This window comes from Trematomus bernacchii, unplaced genomic scaffold (genome assembly GCF_902827165.1).
Source record: "Trematomus bernacchii unplaced genomic scaffold, fTreBer1.1, whole genome shotgun sequence".
In the NCBI taxonomy this organism is placed as follows: domain Eukaryota; kingdom Metazoa; phylum Chordata; class Actinopteri; order Perciformes; family Nototheniidae; genus Trematomus; species Trematomus bernacchii.
This window is the reverse complement of record NW_022987531.1, coordinates 256,371-279,787: the sequence shown is the minus strand read 5'-3', so window position 1 is coordinate 279,787 and position 23,417 is coordinate 256,371. Positions and strand designations below refer to the sequence as shown.

Below are 23,417 nucleotides of genomic sequence, written 5' to 3'. Positions count from 1 at the left end.
CAACATTGAAGTCAGATGTCAGAGGAAGTGTGTGAGTGAAGTGTAAGTGTGTGTGTCAGGGTTGCTATGTGTTTCTCTTAGTAAACCTGGTTAGTCCTGTTAGAAGGAGTGGTGTGTTTCTCTTTTGAGCTCTCGTCAAGTTTCGGCTGCCAAAAGGCCTGCGAGACGCTCTCTGTGACATACTTTGAATTTGAGGCGTGTGTGTGTGCGTGTGTGGGAGTGTGTGTGTGTGTTGTAAGGGGAAAAGGGGGCACTCACAGAGGCGGTACTGATGCAGCCTAACCTGTTCTGCTGGCTCGCTTAAACTGATGGCATTTAACAGATCCATCCCATCCTGCCTGACAGAGCAGCCGTGACACACGGAGCAGGACACATCGCTTTCTGGGCCAGCAGCACACGGTGAGTCCATCTAACTCTCTTTTAGTTCATGTTATACTAAATGATCATTTTATCTTGACAACTGATAGACTTAAACAGTAAGTAGTGATTGGCTTTTGTAAATAAAGCACAGAAAGCTTGTACAGTATGAATATTAATTTCAGTGCATGTGATGCTGATCGAGGGACAAGAGTTTAGACTTGACTTTATGATTGAACTGAGGTTTGGTGAAAGGATACATACTGGGTTTAAAAAACACTTTATAAATTGTGATTACATAATGTCTTGTAATCATTTCAACAATTTCCTTTTGAATATTGTTTGAAAAAAAAAGTTGATGTTTGAAAAAGTTGCCCCAGTCAAGGTCTCGGGAAAAGTGTTGCATTAAGTGAGGATTTTAAACGAAATGCTAAAACTGTAGATCGAGAATAGTCCGAAGAATGAAAAGTCACGAGTGCTGCTGTCAGTGCGACTCACACCCTGCTGTGAGTCAATGTAGCTGGAATGAATGTTAATGTTGACACCCTCTTTTAGTGGATACACCTAGTGACCATACTCTCTGTTCTTTAATTACATATTTCTGGTTTGGGAAGTCTGCACTGAGCCTAAAGGAACTGAACATTCCTGTTGTTAGTCTGTATTTCTTTTTGTTATTTCTCTGAAATCAAGGTGATTCTAAAAAGTGGTTATAAGATAACACTAGTGGCATGATTGTATATCCTTAAAAGATGCATGAGGTGGAGCTGACATCAAGTTGTGGATTCTTTTGAATGTGTTCTCTCATTGCACAAAGCAAGGTTGTTGATGTTTCAGTGCTAAGTATAAGAACATTGGTAGGGCTGAGTTGTTTGGTCTGTACATTAATGTTGCATCCACACTGATCTGTGTAGAAGGTTTACTAGTAATAGTGTTATTGAACGGTTTGGAGTTTAGGATTAGGGTTAGTAATACTGGGTTTCACAAACCAATATTGCAACATTAAATGTAAAACCTAATCTAAGTACCTAAGTACATTTCATTTGCATGTGAAGATGTTGGGGTGTGGTTGAAGGGAGGGCTGTGTATTTGAGCTGAGTGATGTGGTGTCATTCCGTATGCATCCAAACCAACTGGTTTAGATGCTTACATTCCCCGAACAAACCGCTTGGGATTCCTGAAGTGTGAGGTGATATGGTGTGGGTGTTGTTGTTTCTGTCAGTCAGCTAGAAGATGAAGGAGATGCTAAGAGCATAGGCATAGTGAGAGCTACAGCCAGCTGATGGAACTCTAGTGCTATGTGACTTTCAATGGTGCTGGTCAGAGATTTGAGGTTGTTGTACAGGTGTATTGTGGGTAACATAGAACATGAAAACAAGCCATTAAACTGAATAGGTCAATTGGTTAAAAACTCAAAAGATATGTCTGTTTGAGTTTGAACCTAATCTGCATGTCAACACATTTAAAGTACCTGTTTTTTTAAGAATAAATACTTCAAACCTAAATCAGTTTAAACTGAAAAAAACCCAATACTTTAAACCATCACTTGCAAACATTCACTATCATATCCCTTTCCAATTTGTTAATTAATTGCATATTAGATAGTTTACATATAGCATGAAAACCATGTTGCTTGTTGTACATTTATTTGAAAAAATAAAAGGGGTTTTTGGTTTCGCAGATGGAATTATCATTTGTTTGAATCCTGCATTTCTTCTCTTTATCTTTCATAGAGTACATAGCAAGGTAACATTACTGAGTGAAGTTATATTAACACCAAATAATACCTACAATTGTGGTTTTTTTCTGTTTTACAGGTAACTTTGGTTGGGTTTGGAGTTTCCATGGCTTCTTGTACTTTGGTATACATTCGATGATATGTGTATGTAAATACAACTAAGAAATGATGGTAAGTTTGTCAAATGACAATATAAACCTGCTTAATATTATATGTGATAGCAAATGTCTTTATGACAAAATGACTTTTTTGATGTGCTCAATTTTGACGGACTGTGACAGAAATAGTGCCGATGTGTGAAAATAGTGCAAACCTGTCTCATTTTGTTTACTGTCAACAACTTTTGAACAGAGTGAGGACAGCAAAAGTAGAACATTCTCAGAAAGCCTCGTCCTAGACAACTCTGAGCAAGGAGTTGTCATTACAGGAATCACAGATGACACAGCTGCAAAGAGTGGCCTACGAGCAGGTAAGAGAAAAACAAGTATATATTCTTACTGCAGTTTTGGAAACTACACGAATATCTGCAAAAAAAAAGATTGAAGGAAAATACTGAAACTTGATGGTATTGATGAGTTGTTTCTACTGGTTCCAGGGGATGAGATTGTAGCAGCCACGATACACCTGGACCACCTCAACAAAGATGAAGTGCTAAGATTCCTGCAGGCCCTGGAGCCATATGATGACAACATGAAGGTTCTGACAAAGAAGCAGCTCAGCGCCGGTGCTGACCTTGGCTCCTTGGGATTAGATCTTGATGACCCTTCAAAGGTACACCTCACAAGGGTTGGTCACACCCTGATGAAAAACCAACACTCTCCTCTAGATGTGACATTGTGTTAGGTAGTCAAAGTCATTCTCCACTGAACTACAATTTAAATGCACATTTTTATAATTCATAGTAGCAGCAGCTAGCGACAGGGTTTTTCTTTATTAGCCGAGTGTTAATAAAAACAGTATTAAAGCTTAATATAACTGATAACTGACGCATGAGCTGCTTTCATTGATGTCAACCTTGTTTGTTTTTCACTCCATCACCAACAGATGCTAAACCTAAAGGAAGACCGGTCACTGGATGCAGCAGCTTTTTCCGTTAATGACATGAGGGGAAAGCTAAATGCTTCAAAGGGGTTGGGGGGGGAAATAGGTGGTCCTACTCTCAATGGAGGTCTTCCCAGTTTAGGTCTAAATGAGCCTTCAGCTGATGGTGGTGCCAAGTTCACAATGCCCTCCTTAGGACTGTCTGGACCTGATGTAAATGGGGATCTTGATGGCACCCTCAAAGCACCTGATATCAGTGTCTCAGCTCCAAAGCTCAACACCCCCAATGCCTCGCTGGGCATTGAGAAACCGGAACTCAAGACAGGCAACAAGAAGTACAAGGCACCAAAGTTCACAATGCCACACTTTAATCTGCCTCACCTCAAAACGCCTAAAGCAGAAATGGATGTTTCTGGTGATGTAGATCTCCCTTCTGGAAATGTAGAGACACCAGACCTCAATCTATCAGCCCCAAGATTAGATCTTAATAGTCCAGGTTTGGATCTGAATGGGCCGAAAGTGAATCTCAATGGCCCTGATGTAAACTTAGAAAGCCCAAATGCTGATTTTGAGGCACCCTCAGGCAAAATCAAGTGGCCCCATCTTAAATGGAAAGGTCCCAAGGTTAAAGGACCAGATGCTGACTTAAATGCTGACCTGTCCGCACCTGATGTAAGCCTCAACACGCCAAAGATCGATGCAGATCTAAAGATCCCTGCTTTAGATGTTCAAAGCCCAAATCTTGACATTGATGCCCAACCTGTTCAACCCAAGTGGCCACATTTGAAATGGAAGAAACCTAGAATTAATGACCCAAAGGCTGATCTAGACTTAGATGCAAACCTGAACACACCAAATATTGATGCCTCCCTTCCAAAAGTGGAGGGTGGAATAAATGGCCCAGATGTTGACATCAATTTGCCAAAGGCTGATTTTGGAAGCCCCGATCTAAATCTGAATTCCGGTAAAGCCCAATGGCCTCACCAGAAATGGAAGCTACCCAAACTTAAAGGACCAAAAGCAGACATTGATGCAGACCTAAACACACCAGAATTGAATGTGTCGACGCCAACGATTGATGGTGACCTTAATGCACCAAATGCTGAGCTGAATCTTCCAGGAGCTGACATTAATGGCCCCAATGTAGATTTGCAGGCCCCCAATCTTGACATGGATGCTAAAGACCATCATATTAAATGGCCTCATTTGAAATGGAAGAAACAAAAACTTAATGGCCCCAAAGCTGATATGGACCTGAATGCAGATCTAAGCACCCCAGATGTTGATCTCTCTGTTCCAAAAATTGATGGGGATATTTCCACACCAGATGTTGATCTGAATTTGCCCAGAGCTGATGTTGATGTTACAGCACCAGGTGCTGACCTTGAGGCCCCTCATGGCAAATTTAAATTCCCAACACTCAAAAAGCCCAAGTTCCTGCTTCATGGGCCAAAGGTGAAAGGCCCAGATGTTGACCTTGATGCTAATGTTAAAGCTCCTGACCTGAGTCTTTCTCCTCAGGCATCCCTTGATGGGCCTGATGTTGATCTGAATTTACCCAACGCTGGTGTTGATGTTAATGCACCAAATGTAGGCATTGAGGGTCAATCTTGGAAGGGGAAATTGCCTAAAACTCCAAAGTGGTCCCTCGCAGGTCCTAAGGTTAATGGTCTAGATGCAGATGCTGATATTTCAGCCCCTGATTTGAATCTCACGTCTCCAAAATTTGATGGTGGAATAAATGCCCCAGATGTTAATCTAACTTTACCAAATGCTGACCTGGAGGGCCCCAAGTTAGACATTGATGGTCCAGATGTTGAAGGTCCTTCTGGAAAAGGGAAATGGTTTAACTTCAAGAAACCCAAAGTGGGCACACTGAAGGGTTGGAAGGGTGGAATTGATACTGATATGAAGGTACCAGACACTGACCTCCAGACACCTAAGGTGGATTTGGTTGCACCAGACTTTTCAACCCCAAAAATGGAGGCTGGGATAGACTCACCAGATTTTGACATTCATTTGCCAAAAACTGATCTGAAAGGTCCTGCTGTAGACCTTCAAGCTCCAGAGCTTGATGCCATAGCTGGAAAAATCAGGTTCCCCAAAATAGATTTACCGAAGTTTGGTTCATCAGGGCTGAGGGTAAAAGAACCTGATCTTAATCTTGATGCCAACGTACCTAACCTGAATTTCTCTGCACCCACTGTCAAAGGAGACCTCAGTACTCCAGATCTAGATGTGGGTTCTTCACTTAAGACAGATATTGACCTTTCAGGCCCACAGACCACCATCAGCGTACCAGACCTTTCTACCCCAGATGTTAAAGCTCCCCAGGTGAATCTTAACTTGCCCAAAGCTGATCTTAAGGGACCAAGCATGGATCTACCAAAGGCAGACCGTTATGTACCTGACCTGAACCTGAATGCACCACATATCAGCCTGCCCTCACAAAACATTGATGGAAACCTCTCAGCACCAAAAATAGACACAGGATTGCCAAATGTGGACCTCAACCTGCCCAAAGCAGACCTCAAAGTACCTGATGCACAGTTAAAAACACCAGGTATAGGTTTTGATTCCCATGTGGGTGAATTTAATATGCCTCATTATAACTTGCCAAATGTTGGTCTTCCAAGTCCTGAGGTAAGAGTTCCAAGTATTCAACCTTCAGTGGAGGCTGGAATCGAGGCACCAAAAGTCAACATTGACACTCCTGTGGTGGATATCAAAGGACCCGAAGCTCCAAATGTAGATGCCAATCTTGAACAGTCCAAGTTGTCCAAATTGTTCCAGAATTTTAACTTTTCAGACCACACCAGTGCAGATCTTGAAGTCTCACCTGATGTGAAGGTCAAAGCTCCCACTGTAGAAGGAGGCATCAGTTCACCTAATGGAAATGTCTCTGTTCCTGAAGTGAGGTCAGGCTTCAGCACACCTGAACTGGATACCACAGGGGCTGAAGTTAAAGAGTCTCCAAAGAGTAAGCTTAGATGGCCCTTTAAATGGGGATTAAAGTCTAGTACAAGTACCGATGAAGAGGGAACCGGAACTGACTCTGAGACTGACGTGCCTAATGCAGAGATGGAGATGCCTGTATTCAAAACCCATAGACTGCCCCGGAACAGCATTGATGCTATTGGAGGAATTGATGATACCTTCAACTTATCAAAAGTAGATACTGAGGCAAAGGATTATGTAGTCAGCAAAGGGATCCGCTTGCCAATAGTAAATGCAACATCAAAAGCAGGAGAAAAGGTTGACATCATGGAGAGACTAAAAATGGCAAAAAATAAAACACCATCAGCTAGCATCTCACCGAGCGAAGGGAAGGCTGATATCGATCTGAAGCTAGCTGCCCCAAGTCTGGATATCAGTGCCTCAACAGAAGCAGATTCCTCTTTGATGAGAGGAGGTACCTTCAAAGTAGAAAAGCCAGAGTCTGCACTGGGCCTAGTGACCCCTGAAATTTCCACATCAGATGAAAATGACAAATTGTCATTGAGCCTCTCCAACATGCTTGGCCTTAATATCAAGCATTCAGAGGCTGAATGATTCCTGCCAGGCTATAAGAAAAGCTAGTCCAGAAACTTTGTAAATACATTCAACTTAACCAAATATTTGCCTAGAATTGACCACAGATAATGCAAGCTACATGATCCTTCTTATGTCATAACTTTATGTAGCCTAGTCAAGAAACGTGTGTTTATGAACTATGTGTATATTCCTGTTATTTATATAAGCTTTTTTTTTTTCTAAAGATTGTTGATTTTGAAGTATGTTACTTATTACATGAATGCCTCTGTATTGCACGTGATCACATTGAGCTGTTTCTGAGAAGTGCATTCATCTTTAGATGATAATAGAATTGTGAGTGAATGTATTTGTTATTTGTTTGTTCAATAAAAAAACTCAATATAAATAACTAAGAACACTGTTCCCATGTTCACTATAGTGAATCCCTCACTGCAGAGTTCTTTCCAGGAAGCTTTCTGCTTTCTATTATTTGGAAACTAAGATGTTGTCATAAGAACATCAACTTTTTGAATAAGACAAAACATATTATTCTAGTTAAAACCCAAAAGGTTGGTGTAACTTTATGTATTTACATAATATTTACTTTAATAATGAATAAAGCTTTTAAAGAGTTTGATATGTGTTTATTTCATACTGAAAAAAAAGTACAATAAGAAATCAGTTGTTTCTTTAAAAAAAAGAACAAACTAAATGCCAAAGGCCGTTGATGTTAGCATGAACACTTTCAACTGTTGTTTTAGTTCACACTTTTTACAATTAAAATGTTTGAGAACATTTTTTTGGTTAGACCAAAATAGGATGACATTTATGAAATAATAATTATTGATGCGAGTAATACAACTTTTCAATCGTAGAGAAATCGTTCACATAGCTCCATTCCACCAATGGAATAACGGTAAACGAGACAGAGCCCATACGATTATTTCTCAAAGGTTGTGACATAGATCCTGTTAACAGGGAGTGTTATTTCCAAAGAACAACATCTTTTATACAAAATAAATACTCTGCCATTCCTTCTGAGTCTATGTAGACACATAGTCAGACACACATCAGAGCTTTCAGCCGGGCGAGCCTCTCTTTGAGGCTGAACTTAGGCACAACAGGCTTTGAGCTCAATGCTAACTTCAGCATGCTAACATGCATGTGATGACCTTGCTAACATGCTATCTGTTTAGCAGAGATAATATTGACTTTTATTTATTTATTTGTGTTCACCATCTGAAATTGGTTTGTTAGCATGCTAACCTTTGCTTATAAGCACACAAGCATAATAACTGTGATAATGTTGGGAATGTAAGTTGTATAGGAATTTTAACTTAAAGCAAAGTATGAACAAATTTGATATGATGATATCGCTAAAGAAAGAAATTGGGGATCACCAAGTTTGACCAAATGTGTGGTGCACCCTACAGAGCAACAGACTGATTGGCCATGCTGCTGACACAGCAACACATGTTTCAAAAGCCAAACTGGTCATCAGTAGGCAGTCTTTGAAGTGCTTTACTGTCTGTAAGATCCAGAGATTCCTCATCGCAGCTGACATTCTCCACAGGCACTTAACAGTGTTGGTCACTTTTTTAATCATTCTCAAGATTCTTAAGATCACTTGCTAAAGTTACTAATGATAACAAATATTATAAAGAAGAGGAAATCCCACTGGCTAATGAGCCTGTTGCCAGCGCGAGGGCCAGTCCTTCTCCATCCAGCGCTGCAGCAGCCGCAGCACGTCGATGCGCTGGTACAGGCGGCAGAGCTCCGAGAGCTCCGTGACAGTCTTCTGGTTGTAGCGCAGCAGGAACTCCTGGGTGGGGCTGTGGGACAGGGAGCCCTGGGTCCGGTGCTCCAGCAGGGTCAGTTCATCGTAGCTCATCCCCCAGCGACTAGCAAAGTTCTTCCAGTTTTTGATGGTGCAGTGGTTTGGATCCAGCTTGAGCCGCAGTAGATCCAGGAGGTCTTTGTCGTTCATGAGGTCACTTATCTTGGGAGGGGGGGCCGGGCAGCAGCACTTTTCACAAGGGCTGTGCAGTAACTGCAGCTCTTTGGGGAAGTCTACGCTCAGAGATGGACAAGGAAAATTGAGTTAGAGAAAGTCTTCATTGCAAATGACAAGATTCCAAGGGGCATACTCTGACCCTTCTCCATATCCCCCATGTGTCAATATTGTCAACTTTCACAATAAATATTGTTAATGTTAACATTTGTCAGGTGCAGCCACATCATCACCTTCCTATTCAGAGGCAATGTTTCAAATTGGGCAAGTGGCAGATGCACAAGGTGGGTTATAGTTGTCCTGATTGAAGTTCATATCATTCTGGATTATGTATGATGATTTGGTTGATGTTGTTATTATTCATATATATATATATCAGTATCCTACAATGTAATACCCAAAGGTTTCAGCAATACATTATATGTTGCCCCACTGCAATTTGATTGGCTAATTCCTGAGTAATGATGTCATTATTTGGCATGGTGTAAAGTAACTAAGTACATTTACTCAAGTACTTGAGTAAACTTTACATTTTGAGAGACTTGTACTTACTAGAGTATTTCAATGTTTTGCTACTTTGTACTTCTACTCCACTACAGTTCAGAGGTAAATGGTGTACTTTGACTTGTAACAGAGTATTCCTACACTCTGGTACTTCTACTTTTACTCAAGTACAAAGATCCGAGTACTTCTCCCACCTCTGTCATAGCAGGCATAAGTATTCTTTCAAGCAGTTAACAACTGTGGAATTGCAAAGTCTTTCTTTTGGAGAAAAAGCGTTATGGATCTCCCAGAAATGAGTGACTTGAGTCATGATTTTCCTATTTAATATGAATGTGTGTACCTGGTGAAGTAGATGTTGGGCAGGTGCATTCTTCATCTCCATCTTGAACTGGCTACAACACAAAGAAAGACAAATAATGACTTTGAATGACCTCACATCCAATGTAAAGACAGCTGCAAGTCAAACTCAAACATGGCAACAAAATGAACACAATGAAAACCTTGTACTGTGTCACTGATCATTTATTGGATGGTTTGATAATGCCTAAGTCACATTGGTTATGTTTTCAAATATACGGAAACAGGAGGAAAATCACAGTATTTAACACTTTGCTTAATATGAACTTCTGCCACAGCTACTACATGAAAATGCATAGTTCCTGGTTGTCATAGAAACACAACACGCTTTCCAGCTCGAGTTGTTCAGGATCTAGGCAGACAAACAAAAAGTGACTGTCAAAGAAAGGGATGGAACTGAACTGTATTATATTACAAATGGTTGAACATGTTCCAATGTTTTGACTGTTTCTTACTATTGTTTCATGTTTCATTCATAACAAATGAGGTGAAGCCAAAGACAATGTTCCACATTAGGGACGATTATGTTTCTAAAGCTCTAGACAGATCTTACACGGAACACGGAGCTTGCTGTAACAGTGACACATTTATCCCTCAACACAGTCTGACAGGAAGAATCTGAGGTCGTAACCCTGCTCTATTGCTCAGTATTCTCATTACATACTGTATGGGTTTATATGAAACAAGACAAAAGAAATCTACTCTGGTACTACTCTAACTGTTTAGTACTTAGGTTTAATCGAACAGTTTGTGTGCCACAGCCGACCCAATGGGGGAGAACCTGTCGAGCCAAATGCTGTGCAGTACAAAGCTCAAAGTGCACTATAGTGAAGTTGAACACACTGTGGAACTCCTTAGAAACTCCACAGATCAGCTGTTTTCATGTCACCAGGGGAGGGAGGGTTACTTTACAAATGTAATCCGTTACAATAACTAGTTATTTGTCAAAAATGTAATCAGTAACCAAGATATTTCATGTCAAATGTAGTAACAGTAAAGTTTACAAAGGCTGTTTAAACTTCATACATTAATCAAAAGCATAGACTGTATTCTTGTTGAATAAATCAGGTGCCCACTTGCAAGACATTTTATTCAGTACTTCTACCTGTAATATATCGATCTTTATTTCAAAATGTTTTGTAACACTGTCATCCTGCTAGTAATCTCTATTTAAAAAAAATGTAAGCGTAATCTGACTACTTATTTACTATTGTAATTGTAATTGAGTTACCTTTTCTTTGTATGCTGATTACGTAATCTGGTTAATGGTAATCCGTCACTCTACATTGGGTCTGTTCTGTGTTTCAGAGTTTGCTTGCTGCAGGTGTGTGTTTTGAGCCTCACACTGTGGACCTGATGTGTTTTCATTGACTTCTGCCAGTTAAACATGTCTCAACAGAACACATATTGCACACTGGCGAACATCAAGGCTCCACACACAGAATCAGGACACTCGCCTGGAGGGATGCATTCATTTCTCTGCTGAGGATTGGACAGACTGGAATGATCTAAGTCTCTTCTCTGTTCCCACTGCTAACCTTGTAGTCCAGTTGCCAGGATAGTGAACCCGGGAAGTACCCCAACGTTTAGGGATAGAAATGTATAGTACCGGTCCCCCGCACATAGAAACTGCCGGATGTTAGCACAAGTTGTTATGCTAACATATTATGCTAATTATGTCCGCATATATGTGGACAATAGTTTAAAATGTGGGTGAAATCAAAAACTGAAACTAAGCTTTATTTGACACTTATGTAACATTATTCTGACTTCTGTTACTTTTCTTTTTTAAAGGAAGTTTCTGTGAAAGATGGTACCCTGACAGGTTGTGCATTAAAGGTATTCATACGGACCTGTCGTATTCTGTCTGAGGAGGGGCTCAGGTATCCAGAGGTCATGGAGGTCAGGTGGAGGGTCACAGCATCTGCTGGAGACACATCACTGACATCAGTTTATTCTCATAAACTACAACTACCACAGTATAACCCCACAAAGCAGTCAAGTTGCTTTGCATCCATGTCTGTCTAAAATGTCTTTGCTTCATCCTTTTATCCTGTCACATTTGAATGACATTGTCATATTAAACCTTATAGAAATGTGACTTTAACCTTTGACCACCAATAGCTAATCAATTCATTCTTCCTGTAGTCCATGTGGACGTTTGTGCCAAATGTAAAGAGAATCCCTCAAAGGCTGCCCTGAGATACGGCGTTAAAGAGAATAGGCTGACAGACAGAAGACTTGTCATAATGACGCCGGCTCAAAAACACATTCATCACTGGCAAATATACTTGAACAGGATTTCACATACACATACGTATTTCACCAGTCAAAAGCTTGGACACACCTTCTCATTCAATGGTTTATGTTTATTTGAATTTTGTTATACTTTGTAGATTAATACTGAAGACATCAAAACTATGAAAGAACACATATGGAATTATCTAGTTAACAAAAAAGTGTTAAAAAATCCAGAATATGATTTATATTTGAGATTCTTCAGAGTAACCCCCTTTTGCCTTGATGACAGCTTTGCACACTCTTGGCTTCTCTCAGTCAGCTTCATGAGGTCGTCACCTGGAATGGTTTTAATCAACACGTGTGCCTTGTCAAGAGTCACTGTGTGGAATGACTTGCCTTCTGAATGTGTCTGAGAGCATCAGTTGTGTTGTGCAGAGGTAAGGTTAGTGCACAGTGGAAAGCCCTATTTGACTACTGTTGTAATCCATATTATGGCAAGAACCAGTCACCTCAGTAAAGAGAATTGACCGTCCATCATCACTTTAAGAACTGAAGGTCAGTCGATCCGGAAAATGTTAAGAACTTTGAATGTATCCTCAAGTGCAGCCGCAAAAACCATCAAACGCTATGCTGAAACTGGCTCTCATGAGGACCCCCCCCCCCCCCGGGAAAGGAAGAGCAAGAGTTACCTCTGCTCAGAGGATAAATACATCAGAGTTACCAGCCTCAGAAAGCACAAATGAAAGCACCTCAGCCTAGAGCCCACATAAATGATCACAGAGCTCAAGCAGCAGACAATCTCAACATCCACTGTTCAGAGGAGACTGCGTGAATCAGGCCTTCATGGTCCAATTGCTGCAAAGGTCCACTACTGAGGATGAACAACAAGAAGAGAATTGTTTGGGCCAAGAAACACAAAGAATGGACATTAGACAGTGGGAATCTGTACTTTGGTCTGATGAGTCCACTGTTGAGATTTTTGGTTCCAACCGCCGTGTCTTTGTGAGACGCAGAGAAGGTGAGCGGATGGTTTCTGCAGGTGTGGTTCCCACCGTGAAGCATGGAGGAGGAAGTGGGGGGGGGGGGAGAACTCAAGGCACACTTAACCAGCATGGCTACCACAGCATTCTGCAGTAGCAGCTACTTTGAAGAATCTAAATTATAAATCATATTCTGGATTTTTTTAACACTTTTTTGTTTACTAGATAATTCCATATGTGTTCTTTTATAGTTTTGATGTCTTCAGTATAAATCTACAATATAGAAAACATTTAAATAATTAAAAAACATGTACAAAATATGTATTGTAAATTCCCATGGTTTAACAGGTTTTTGTTCCTATTTACGTTAGTATCGGATGCAAATTAAACACTACCTCCATGTCAAGTATAGTCAGGGGCGCCGCCAGGGATTTTGGGCCCCATGAAAAGATATCACATTGGTTACTTAAACATTTTTTTCTTAATGTTCTAAAATAGTTCGGGCCCCTGTCAGTCACGGGCCCTTAGAATCGTCCTAACTTTTCACCCCCTTACGGCGCTCCTGAGTATAGTGTCAAATTTTCTATTTCGATTGTAATTACCTAATGTAATTTTGGATTTAAATGTTAAAATAGTTAGTTTGGGCCATGCAGGTGACCTGGCTGCTGAAGCACTAGGATCAGCTCTCATTAACGAAGCGTAACATGTTTCACATCAGAAGCCTTTCAGTGGCTCAATGTGCAACATGTCCACTGTTCTTGATGGGCTTTATAGTAACACCTGTTTCATCGACAGCAACTTCACAATGACTGCCAAAACGCAGCTGAAACTAATAGACAGACGGATGTCCTGATGGAGTAAGTGCTGTGGAAATACATTATTCAAGATGTATCCTGAGCTACTTAAGATCAGGTCCCTCCATCCATCCTATCTTTTTTGCCATGCCTTTATTTGTTTGGGCTGGTGAATCTGCCTTTTATTTCAGAAGTTACAGTATATACACATATACTATGACCATCATTTAACTGGACAATTGTGGTTTGACTTACTTACCATTAGGATCGGTCACCTGCACTGGATAATTGGCCTCCAGGGACTGTGGGAGAGACAAGAGCAGACAACATCATATTAGAAGTGAACAGAGTTAAGAGAGAAACTTCAACAAACTAAACCGTGGTCTTCTCTGTTAAGCCTTTTCTGGGGAGCTTTACTTTCAGTGTGTTAAGAAGACTGAGGCAACATTCAAGATGTGCTGTGGAAGAAAAGGACTGTGTGCAAAGAGAGGAAACAGCCTGCTGAAACCTGTTCTTCAGTCAGCCTCGGGCGCCAGCAATCACAGCACAGTGTGTTCTGTTATGGTACATTTGTAAGCAGATTACTGTTAGACTCTGCTTTCTGAGGTAGAACAATGAGAAAGGAGCGCAAAGCAAACTGAATGGAAGACAAGTCAAGACAATGAGCCAGTTAAACAAACACGAGTGGAGGAAGAAATAAAGAAAAGCTGCTTACAAACTCTGCCACGAAGCTGGTGGTGTCTATGTCCTCCACAGGTTCAGAGCTGATGATGTCTGTCACAGAAAGGAGAAACATGCTTCAATATATGATATCACCTCATTCTATCCACTTCCTACATATCACCAAATCATCATCTGCAGAGACGCCCAGAAAGCCACATCCTGAGTGTGTTCTGGTGTGTGAGTATGACCAAGATTGGACATGTTAATGAAGGAAGTCAAAATAGGTGGTATTGACACATCATTATCATTTAAAGGAGGTAAACGGTCATTCGGAAGGGCTGAAGATGATAGGCTTTATATATTTTCATCCAGCCGAGTCATACCAAATAAAAAGTGACTTTTGGTGTGTTTACCCTCCACTTCATCCCTGATAAAAGCAAAACAGCTTTTAGTGAAAGCTTCTCAAAAACAATGAAAATGCTGTTCAGAACCAACATGGAAAAGTCTTTAATCAAATCCTCTCAGCAGGGAAAGGAATATTTCTAACAAGTACGTTCACGGATGAGTTGGGAGGGCAGCACAAAGGCAGCTTTTCAGCTCCACAAATACCTGAACAGGGCAATGTGGGCCTTCATCAGTCTACGTCACTGTGAAGCCTTTGTATCCAAAGGCCTACAAATAAAGAAGTCTTCTGGCCTTTCTTGGGTTACCCAGTATGACGAGGAAAGTGTATTTCGCATGGGAAGCTAGAATAAGGATTAAGTGATCAGGTGTAAGAAGGATGTTTCCTCCACACGGCTTCCAGAGAGCTGTTCCCTCAGAGAGCACACACACACACACACACACACACACACACACACACACACACACACACACACACACACACACACACACACACACACACACACACACACACACACACACACACACACACACACACACACACACACACACACACACACACACTAGGGCTGCACGATATTGGAAAAAACTGACATTGCGATTTTTTTCCCCCCTGTGATATATATTGCGATATGAAAACATACAGGAATTGAAGAAAAGACCGTTTTGTTTTCTGCAAACCATCCTTTCTTGAACTTTAATGCTATAATTGGTATTTTTTTAACTATATTTAACCGGATGAAGGATTTTAGTCACGGACGTCTGGATCTTAAGTTATCAGAGCAACAAGCTGAGCTAGCTCGGTTAGCAGCGCCGAACTGCTCTGGAGAAACACATGAAACTACTTCATTCAGTGTTTTTACCTTTAATCACCGGGTCCGTTTGTTTTGGAGATTTGATTGTGATTGGTGGTTTGCTGTCACTCACTCAAGTACCCCTGACATGAGAGCCGCGCAAGTTTTCCTTTTGTAGCAAGCAGCAAAATAATTGTAACATGACGTGTTTGAGTTAATTTGCCTACTTAATATCGCAAGTCCTAAAAAAAAAATGTAAAAATTAAAATTAAAAAAGACATTTTACATTTTCTTTTTTTAAATCGCACGTCCACGCGATGTGAATATCGCGCATGCGCATATCGCGATTATCGTCACGACACGATATATCGTGCAGCCCTAACACACACACACACACACACACACACACACACACACACACACACACACACACACACACACACACACAGCCTGATAGCCAAATGGTTTATTACACAGAACCATCGGAGAAGTCTTTCAAATACTTTGCAGATCATTGGATCAACCATCTGTCAATCACTGAGATGAAGGCATTATCCAACCTTTTTTTGTGTTTTAAAAATAATTAGGTTCTGAACAGGTTAATGCTCTCTTTTCACAAGGGCTGTGATTTTCAAAGATATGTATCTGAGCAATGGAATGCAGAACTCCCTTATCAGATTATTATTATTTATTATTTATATTATTATTTATTGTACACAAGAGGAAAATGTTTTGAAGAAATTAATGCAAGTTTTAATATTCAGTTTCCATTTGTCACACAAAGGAAACCACATTCACAGGAAGTGGGTCACCACATGTTTCAAGTTACAGAACAGACCTGTGCAAATGTTGATATTTTGAGTAACATTTTAACCGGCTCTAAATATAGTAAAAAGAGGAAAATGGTCACAACTTTTACAATTCTTGCATCATCAGTCACTCCCACATGCACAGGCACTCATCATGACACCACCACTGAACTTTCTATGGAGACACACACACACACACACACACACACACACACACACACACACACACACACACACCACACACACACACACACACACACACACACACACACACACACACACACACACACACACACACACACAACACACACACACACACACACACACACACACACACACACACACACCGACAGTGCGTCACTTCCTGTCAACATAACATCTCTACGTGACGGTGACTTTCTCTTGATGGAATGAAAGGTTTTCACAGCAGGAACAGGAGGTGTCAGTCTGTGTGCTTCTTTAGAGGAAGGTGAATCCCCGTCCCCACACTCCTGCAGACCGCCCACACAGGGAAATGATGTCACTTTGCTCCAATGTTGCTTTCAGCCGCTCTATTTCTATGGTTAATATTAGACTCTAGTTAATCATTCATAGCTGACTGCAGAACTCTACACACTCCATTTTAGTTTCATCCTGCTTCAGCTTCCATTAAAACCACCCTCTTATATTTGTCCTGCACAATAATGGAAATATCTCGCTGTAGGGGTTAGTGGCAGAGATATTTGAGGAACTAAGATTTCCATTTCAGACAAATGAACTACAAATAGATTTGAATATTATTGCTCACCACTTTCCGAAGAACTTCAGTCAGGCGTGGAGCTCACACTGCTCTGGTAGACTTAGAACTAGCTGAACTATCAATAATGATCTCTTCATGTACGTCAGCAGGTGTTTCATCCATCCTGTGGGGTAACAGCTGTTGTGTCTCTCACTTGAAATCTTCTCAAAATAAAAACTCCATGAAGAAAATTAAATCTTTGAATTTAGTTAACTACATTTTCAAAGTGAATCAGTACAGAACACTGATTTGAGTTATCGGTACATATACTGTAGAAGCACAGATAACACTTTAGGGCTGCTACTACATACATTTAATTATTGATTACTTGCTAATCATTTATATTCACTGTAAGTCAATTAACTGTTTGATTTGTTATATACAATTTAGTATTGTGTGATGTCTTCAGTGTCTTTTTGAACAACAGCAAACAAATACCCAAAGATGTTCAGTTTACTACATGTTAAACAAATGTAGCAGCAGATATTTCAAAGGCACCAACAACGTTTGGCATTTTGGATTATGAAATGATAAACAATAGTTGCCTTTGCTTTTTTGAATTGACTCAAAGGTTTATTCCGTTGTATTCCATACAGTGTAAGCTTCTTCTCAGCACACTACACCTCAGGCTAGAAATGTGACTTTGTGAACTATTTGTATTATAAAGCAGCAGACTAATCTAAAAAAGTCCTTACAGTATATTCACTTCAAAAAGTGTTCAACAATGTTTCAAGCTTGAAATGACATTGCTCAGAACTGCAAGCCTTCCAGTAGATATGTGAACAATGCACCCATGGGTGGTATCCCCTTAAAGTTGAGACATATTAAGCATTAGGACTCAGTTACAATTATCAGGTGTTAGTGGAGCCCGGATCAGCATTGTTTCTCTCTCTGGGAATGCAGCGGCATGTAGCTGCACGCTCTGGATAAAGTTCAAGAGATGAAATACAAACCGCATCATAATACATCGCTATGGGCCATAATTCCACACAGGTGAACCCAGCTTTGCTCCGTTTTGACCACCCATGTTTCCTCTGAAGTGCAGCACAGTGTCTAAGTAGCCTATAGTGGGCTGTTGGCTGAATGGCATGCCAATACCTGAGCCAAGTCTAGACTGAGAGCAGCCACACACGCACGCACGCACGCACGCACGCACGCACACACACACACACCTTGTTCAAACTATCTGCTGCATGTGTAGCATCGCTGAGAAAGGGTGCTAAGTGTGTCTCTCACTGTTTGTTTTCCCGACCTGCTAAGGATTAGCCTGGTATAATAATGTTTCTTTTAGCTGTTTAATAATACATCTCCTAACAATAACTGGATGTTTCTTAAGGATCGGAGTGACACAAGACATATTCTGAAAAGAATGACTGCAAAGCTTAATGAACAGTAGTATACAGAATGAAAGCAGTGGGTAACTCTGCCTTAGGGGAAACACGCATACTCACTTTCTTACTGCAAACTAGATGAGAAGCCTGATATCAATCTTATCTCCGTGGGTTCATTACAGAGCCTGCCGCTGGTTAGCTTAGCAAGAAGACTGGAAACAACTAGAGATATATAAAACATGACAGTTTGGGGGAACTACACGCTAAAATTATTCCTTGACAAATAATTGCTGCATGCATTGACTGCGCACAGCTTCCTACACTGAAAAAACGGAAACGTTGACTTGAATTAAATGTATCATTTTCACTCAACTTTAATATTTTCTATTTTCAAACAAAATGATTGCTTTCAACTAACCTAATACAGTTATGTGAAATCTGTTTACATCAGGGGTGTCAAACTCAATTTAATCGCGGGCCACATCAGCATTAGGGCTGCACTCAAAGGGCAGGTTGTAACTTTAAGACTATATAAAAATACATAGATAAATATAATAATGTATTACATTACATTATTACCTCTGCATTGGATTATTATCAGATAGGGTAATAACTTCATAATTAACTACGTCTGAAAGCAGAAGTCTGGGGCAAATAATTGCAAGTCTCTTCAGTGAGAATGTCACAAAATGATTTAAAAACCCAAACCTGTGTTCCCCGATCATCCCAATCCCTGACTTTTGTTTAACTTCTAAAAACACTTAAAGCCTAAAGAAGATACTCCTGTCAGCGAATAGATCAACTTCAAAAATATCTCTATGAGTATCAGCCAATAAGAACCAATATTAGTCAAACCCTAGACCTGGAGCACAAAGCTATTTCAGAGAAATTCAACAGTTTCCAGACACTGGAAAGGTCAGGTACGAGGTCGGAACAGACGTATCTGATTGGCTCACTAGGAGCCCACATTGCTGCTGTGGCTTATGTAGACAAAGCTCAGCTGTGGTATACTACTTGCACACTAAATGTAACAAATATCCTGCTTTATATTGTGTTAGCTGTAATTTGGTCTTTCAATAGTGTTGTATTTGTCAGATAGTTTACAGATTTGTATCTTTATGGTCAACTTGAATATTTTCACTCTTTTAGTTCTGTTTCATCTTCTATTTTGAGATGTTTATATTGTATAATTGTTTCTTTTCTACTCTTTTTTATTTCTAATTATGTGCAATACTTTGTTTTACATGCTGCTGTAACGAAAAAGATTCCCAATTTGGGATCAATTATCAAAGTATATCTTATCTTAACATGGCATGCTGTACTATGTTTTCTGGTGATCATATGTAACATTTTCATTGGTGAAATGAATTGAAGTCAAAACCAAACCATATTGTATCTCCAGTTGAAACATTGCAACAGCCCTAAATCCACATCCTGGATTAGTTTAGAGGTGTCCTAGTAGTGATGGTGAGGGAACGACAGTGTGTACTGTATCAGAATACAGACATGAACCCGCAGTGTTCTTTATTCAAACACAGCCTGTGAACATGGTTTAGGTTCCTACAGGTAGTAGTGGTTGAACTTGAGGAAATGGTAAAGTCACGTGTTAATAGAATGTGGGCCCATGCACATGAGATGAGAACATGTTTGCATCGAGGTGAGACACCATGTTGGAGTACAAAACAACAACAACAACAACAACAACAACAACAACAGGCCAATGGAGAGTGGGTAATGAAAGTTAATGTTGTGTACAATAATTCATCATGAATACATGTGTTGAATCATATGAATCACTGAATATAGACAATGGCAGAAAGTTGTAACTAATGTCTTAATTTAAGGTTTTAAATCCCTTACTAATGCTGTATAAAGCGTTTGTAAGGCATTGAAAAAACCGAATGTGTGTCTGACTACAGCTACAGGTCAGGGGGCCTGTAGTAGCTTGTAGAATTTGGGGGTTTATGAGCTAAGGAGGATACACATTCTATGATCACATTATGAGAACAAAACACATCTGCATGTGTATTTTACATTTCATTTCGTGACTATATTTAGATATTAGAAGGTTTTGTAATAGAGTTCTCACTTTTAACTTCTTAAGACAACTGAGAAAGTTGGTTTTGTGAGTCATGTGCATATCATTAATTTCTCAGGATGAAGATCACTCCTTTATAAATAGGTAAAATGGGCCAAAGGTAACGGTGTTTCCATTATTACAGTGAGGGAGTTTTTTTATATTGTGGTGGCAGACAAATGACCGGGAAACACTTGCTGTTTTTCCCTTAACAAACTGTGCAAATCATTATGACGAAGACATTTTTTTAAATATATCCTAAGCTTACGATGAGTAGCCTATTTGTGTAAGTACATCAAAAACAATAATAAGGCATCATAAGATTAATTTAGGAATCCTTTATGTCAGTGTTGCAACCTTAACTAATGATGTAAAACAAATGAATATTTTAAAGGGTTTGAACAAAACCGTTAACACTGTAACGCACCGTGCGCTACCTAATATGTAGGCATCATACGAAGAAACTTGAATATTTACTTACCAAATGGTTCCTTATACGTCCTCAAACTGCTCATTGTTGAATCTGTGAAGTCCCCCATGGAGAGAAATGTATCAGGATAGAGAATAAAGTTTGTCTGGAGGAGAGCAGAGTAGAATGAGACAGTAGTCCTTCACTGAGGGATGAAGCGCCGGCAGCCAGCGGCGGCAGCTCACACTGAACTCCTCCGCGAGCACACCGACACTACAGGAGTATTGCTGCATTCAAGACCGGCTCGGAAATACAAATAAATCCCTTTCGAAGTCGTTAATAGGCGATTGCTTGTCAATGTAAAACCCCCGTGGAGCTACTTGCAGCTTTAAGTCAGAGGTGTTACTCACCTTGTACTTGAGTAAAAGTAGAAAGGACCAGAGTGTAGGCATACTCTGTTACAAGAAAAAGTCCTGCAATCAAAAATGTTACTCAAGGAAAAGTAGAAAAGTATAGCGTCAAAATATACTTAAAGTGTCAACAATAAAAGTAGTCATTGTGCAGATTGGTCCATTTCAAAATAATATATATGATGTGTTTTATAATGATTGATCATTAAAGTGTTATCAAAGCTGGTAAAGGTGCAGCTAGTTTGAATGACTTTGTATACTGCAGGGTAGCTTGTGAACAGAGGTGGGAAGTAACTAAGTACATTTACTCTTGTACTGTTCTTAAGTACAACTTTGAGATATTTGTACTTTACTTGAGTATTTTTAATTTGTTGCTACTTTGCACTTCTACTACACTACAATTATTTCATATCTTTAGTTACTTTGCAGATGTGGATGAATGATGTGAAATATAATCAAGTGTTAAATCAGACTTTAGTTCCACCTGGAGTAAATTCAAATGCAGATTTTTTCCGGTTGTGTATTTTCAAATTCTAGCGATCTCGAGCCGGTTTCTCAAACTTACCTACCCTACCTTTAAGTACAATTATGGGATTCGTTTTGTTTCATAAAGATAAAGCAACACTTTCTCAGAATCAAGCAAAACTAAGAGTTTAAGAGAAACTGAGTCAAGCAAAATAAAATAAATTTCAAAAATAAAACTATAAGTTGCAAACAAATCATTTGTGTAATCATGTAAACTACAAGTCTTTTTTCTTTGTTTTAACATATGTTTTTGTTTGCAGTTCTCTTTGCTTCTTTCTCAATGATCAGACTTTTGCTCTCGCTGCAGCTCTTCTCGTTTGCGCTCCCTCATATTTTGTTTTCGATTCTGACACAAACGTCCCAGGTGGGCGGGACTTTCAGGGGTGCGTCCCCATTGGCTACTCAGTTTTTGAGTGACAGCCCACTACACCACAGATTATACAGTGCAACTCATGCAGCAAACTCCGGAGTCCACTCGGCCACGTTTGTGTTGGTGCCTCCTGGGGAGTTTTCATGAACATATCGGACTTATCTTATGGATTGCTGTGCATTATACTTGTGTTGTGTAGTTTATACTTTATTCCAACTTTAAATATTTTAATAACGGAACACCTGAACACACTGCTGCTGTAAAATAATTTCCCAATTCGGGATCGATAAAGTGTCTGTCTGTCTGTCTATTTATTTATTTTATAGATAAAAAAAACACATCTATGTATTTCCAAGCTATGGCAACACACTCTCACTCCCTAAGCGTCCAGGAGCGACGCTTGGTCAGGGTCCCGTGGCGTCCAGTTGTGACGCGCCGAGGCTCCTTCAGCTTCATAAACGGACGCAAAGAGCTTTCAACTGATTGCAATGTATTCCCATCGGTGGCGGTATTTGACGCTTAGGGAAGCACGGCATTCGTTTGTGTCGGAGGCTGTTAAAGGCAATGTGAGCGTCCATTCCCATTGGATAACGAAGAATTGTACACCCGGAAGTAAGTGTTCCCCTTACTGTTGATTGATTTGACAGTGATATCTCCACTACTCATCAACTCAAAAACACCAGATTATCCTTGTTAATTAAACGACATTGATAGGTTTTAGTGTGTGTACAATGCTTTTGTCACGTTTTCCCCTTCAATTCTGAGAAACAAGTCGTTGTCTATGAGTTTTGGATGGCCGAAGACATGACATTACCCACAAGGATAATCTGGTGTTTTTGAGTTGATGAGTAGTGGAGATATCACTGTCAAATCAATCGACAGTAAGGGGAATACTTACTTCCAGGTGTACAATTCTCCGTTATCCAATGGGAATGGACGCTCACATTGCCCCTGTTAGACCCCAAGCCTGTTTTTCAGGTTTCAGGCTCGAAAATGACATGCCCAGAACAAATGACTATAACTTCACTTCTAAAAGGGTTAAATTAATAATCTTTTTTCTCAAAGCAAGGTTACATCTGTGAGATGGATGTAGAAGTGTCAGAATCAATATAGATTTTTCTGTGTCAGAGTGAATTCAGATGGAACATAGTAAAAAAGTATAAATTCTTACCTCCGCCTAAAAAAAAAACATTACTGATAGTGCAAACCACCCTTGAATGATGGGTTAGTAGCCTAAAAGCTTTAGGAATCCAAAGTATAACATATAATAAGTACCCTGTATCAAGATTGAGGCAAAACAAGTGAAAAGTGACCTT

General features: G+C 40.0%; 2 protein-coding genes across 3 annotated transcripts; one reads left to right on the top strand and one right to left on the bottom strand.

Moving 5' to 3' along the window:
- The first annotated feature begins 299 nt into the window (after positions 1-299).
- si:ch211-125o16.4 (neuroblast differentiation-associated protein AHNAK) lies at positions 300-7,062 on the top strand. The gene is made up of 5 exons (XM_034122378.1): positions 300-399; positions 2,172-2,263; positions 2,444-2,561; positions 2,688-2,863; positions 3,137-7,062. The coding sequence occupies exons 2-5, from the start codon at positions 2,258-2,260 to the stop codon at positions 6,683-6,685; spliced, it is 3,849 nt and encodes a 1,282-aa protein (XP_033978269.1). The 5' UTR covers positions 300-399; positions 2,172-2,257; the 3' UTR covers positions 6,686-7,062.
- A 206-nt stretch (positions 7,063-7,268) lies between these two features.
- edaradd (EDAR-associated death domain) lies at positions 7,269-21,029 on the bottom strand. 2 transcript variants are annotated; one of them, XM_034122465.1, is made up of 6 exons: positions 20,869-21,029; positions 14,249-14,307; positions 13,793-13,835; positions 11,372-11,445; positions 9,502-9,553; positions 7,269-8,716 (listed from the first exon to the last, which is right to left on the bottom strand). In XM_034122465.1, exons 1-6 carry the CDS (start codon positions 20,924-20,926, stop codon positions 8,328-8,330), a joined length of 675 nt encoding a protein of 224 aa, XP_033978356.1. In that variant the 5' UTR covers positions 20,927-21,029; the 3' UTR covers positions 7,269-8,327. The 2 variants fall into 2 exon arrangements, with proteins under 2 accessions (XP_033978356.1, XP_033978358.1); XM_034122467.1 differs by having other exon boundaries at positions 11,372-11,442.
- Positions 21,030-23,417: the final 2,388 nt, after the last annotated feature.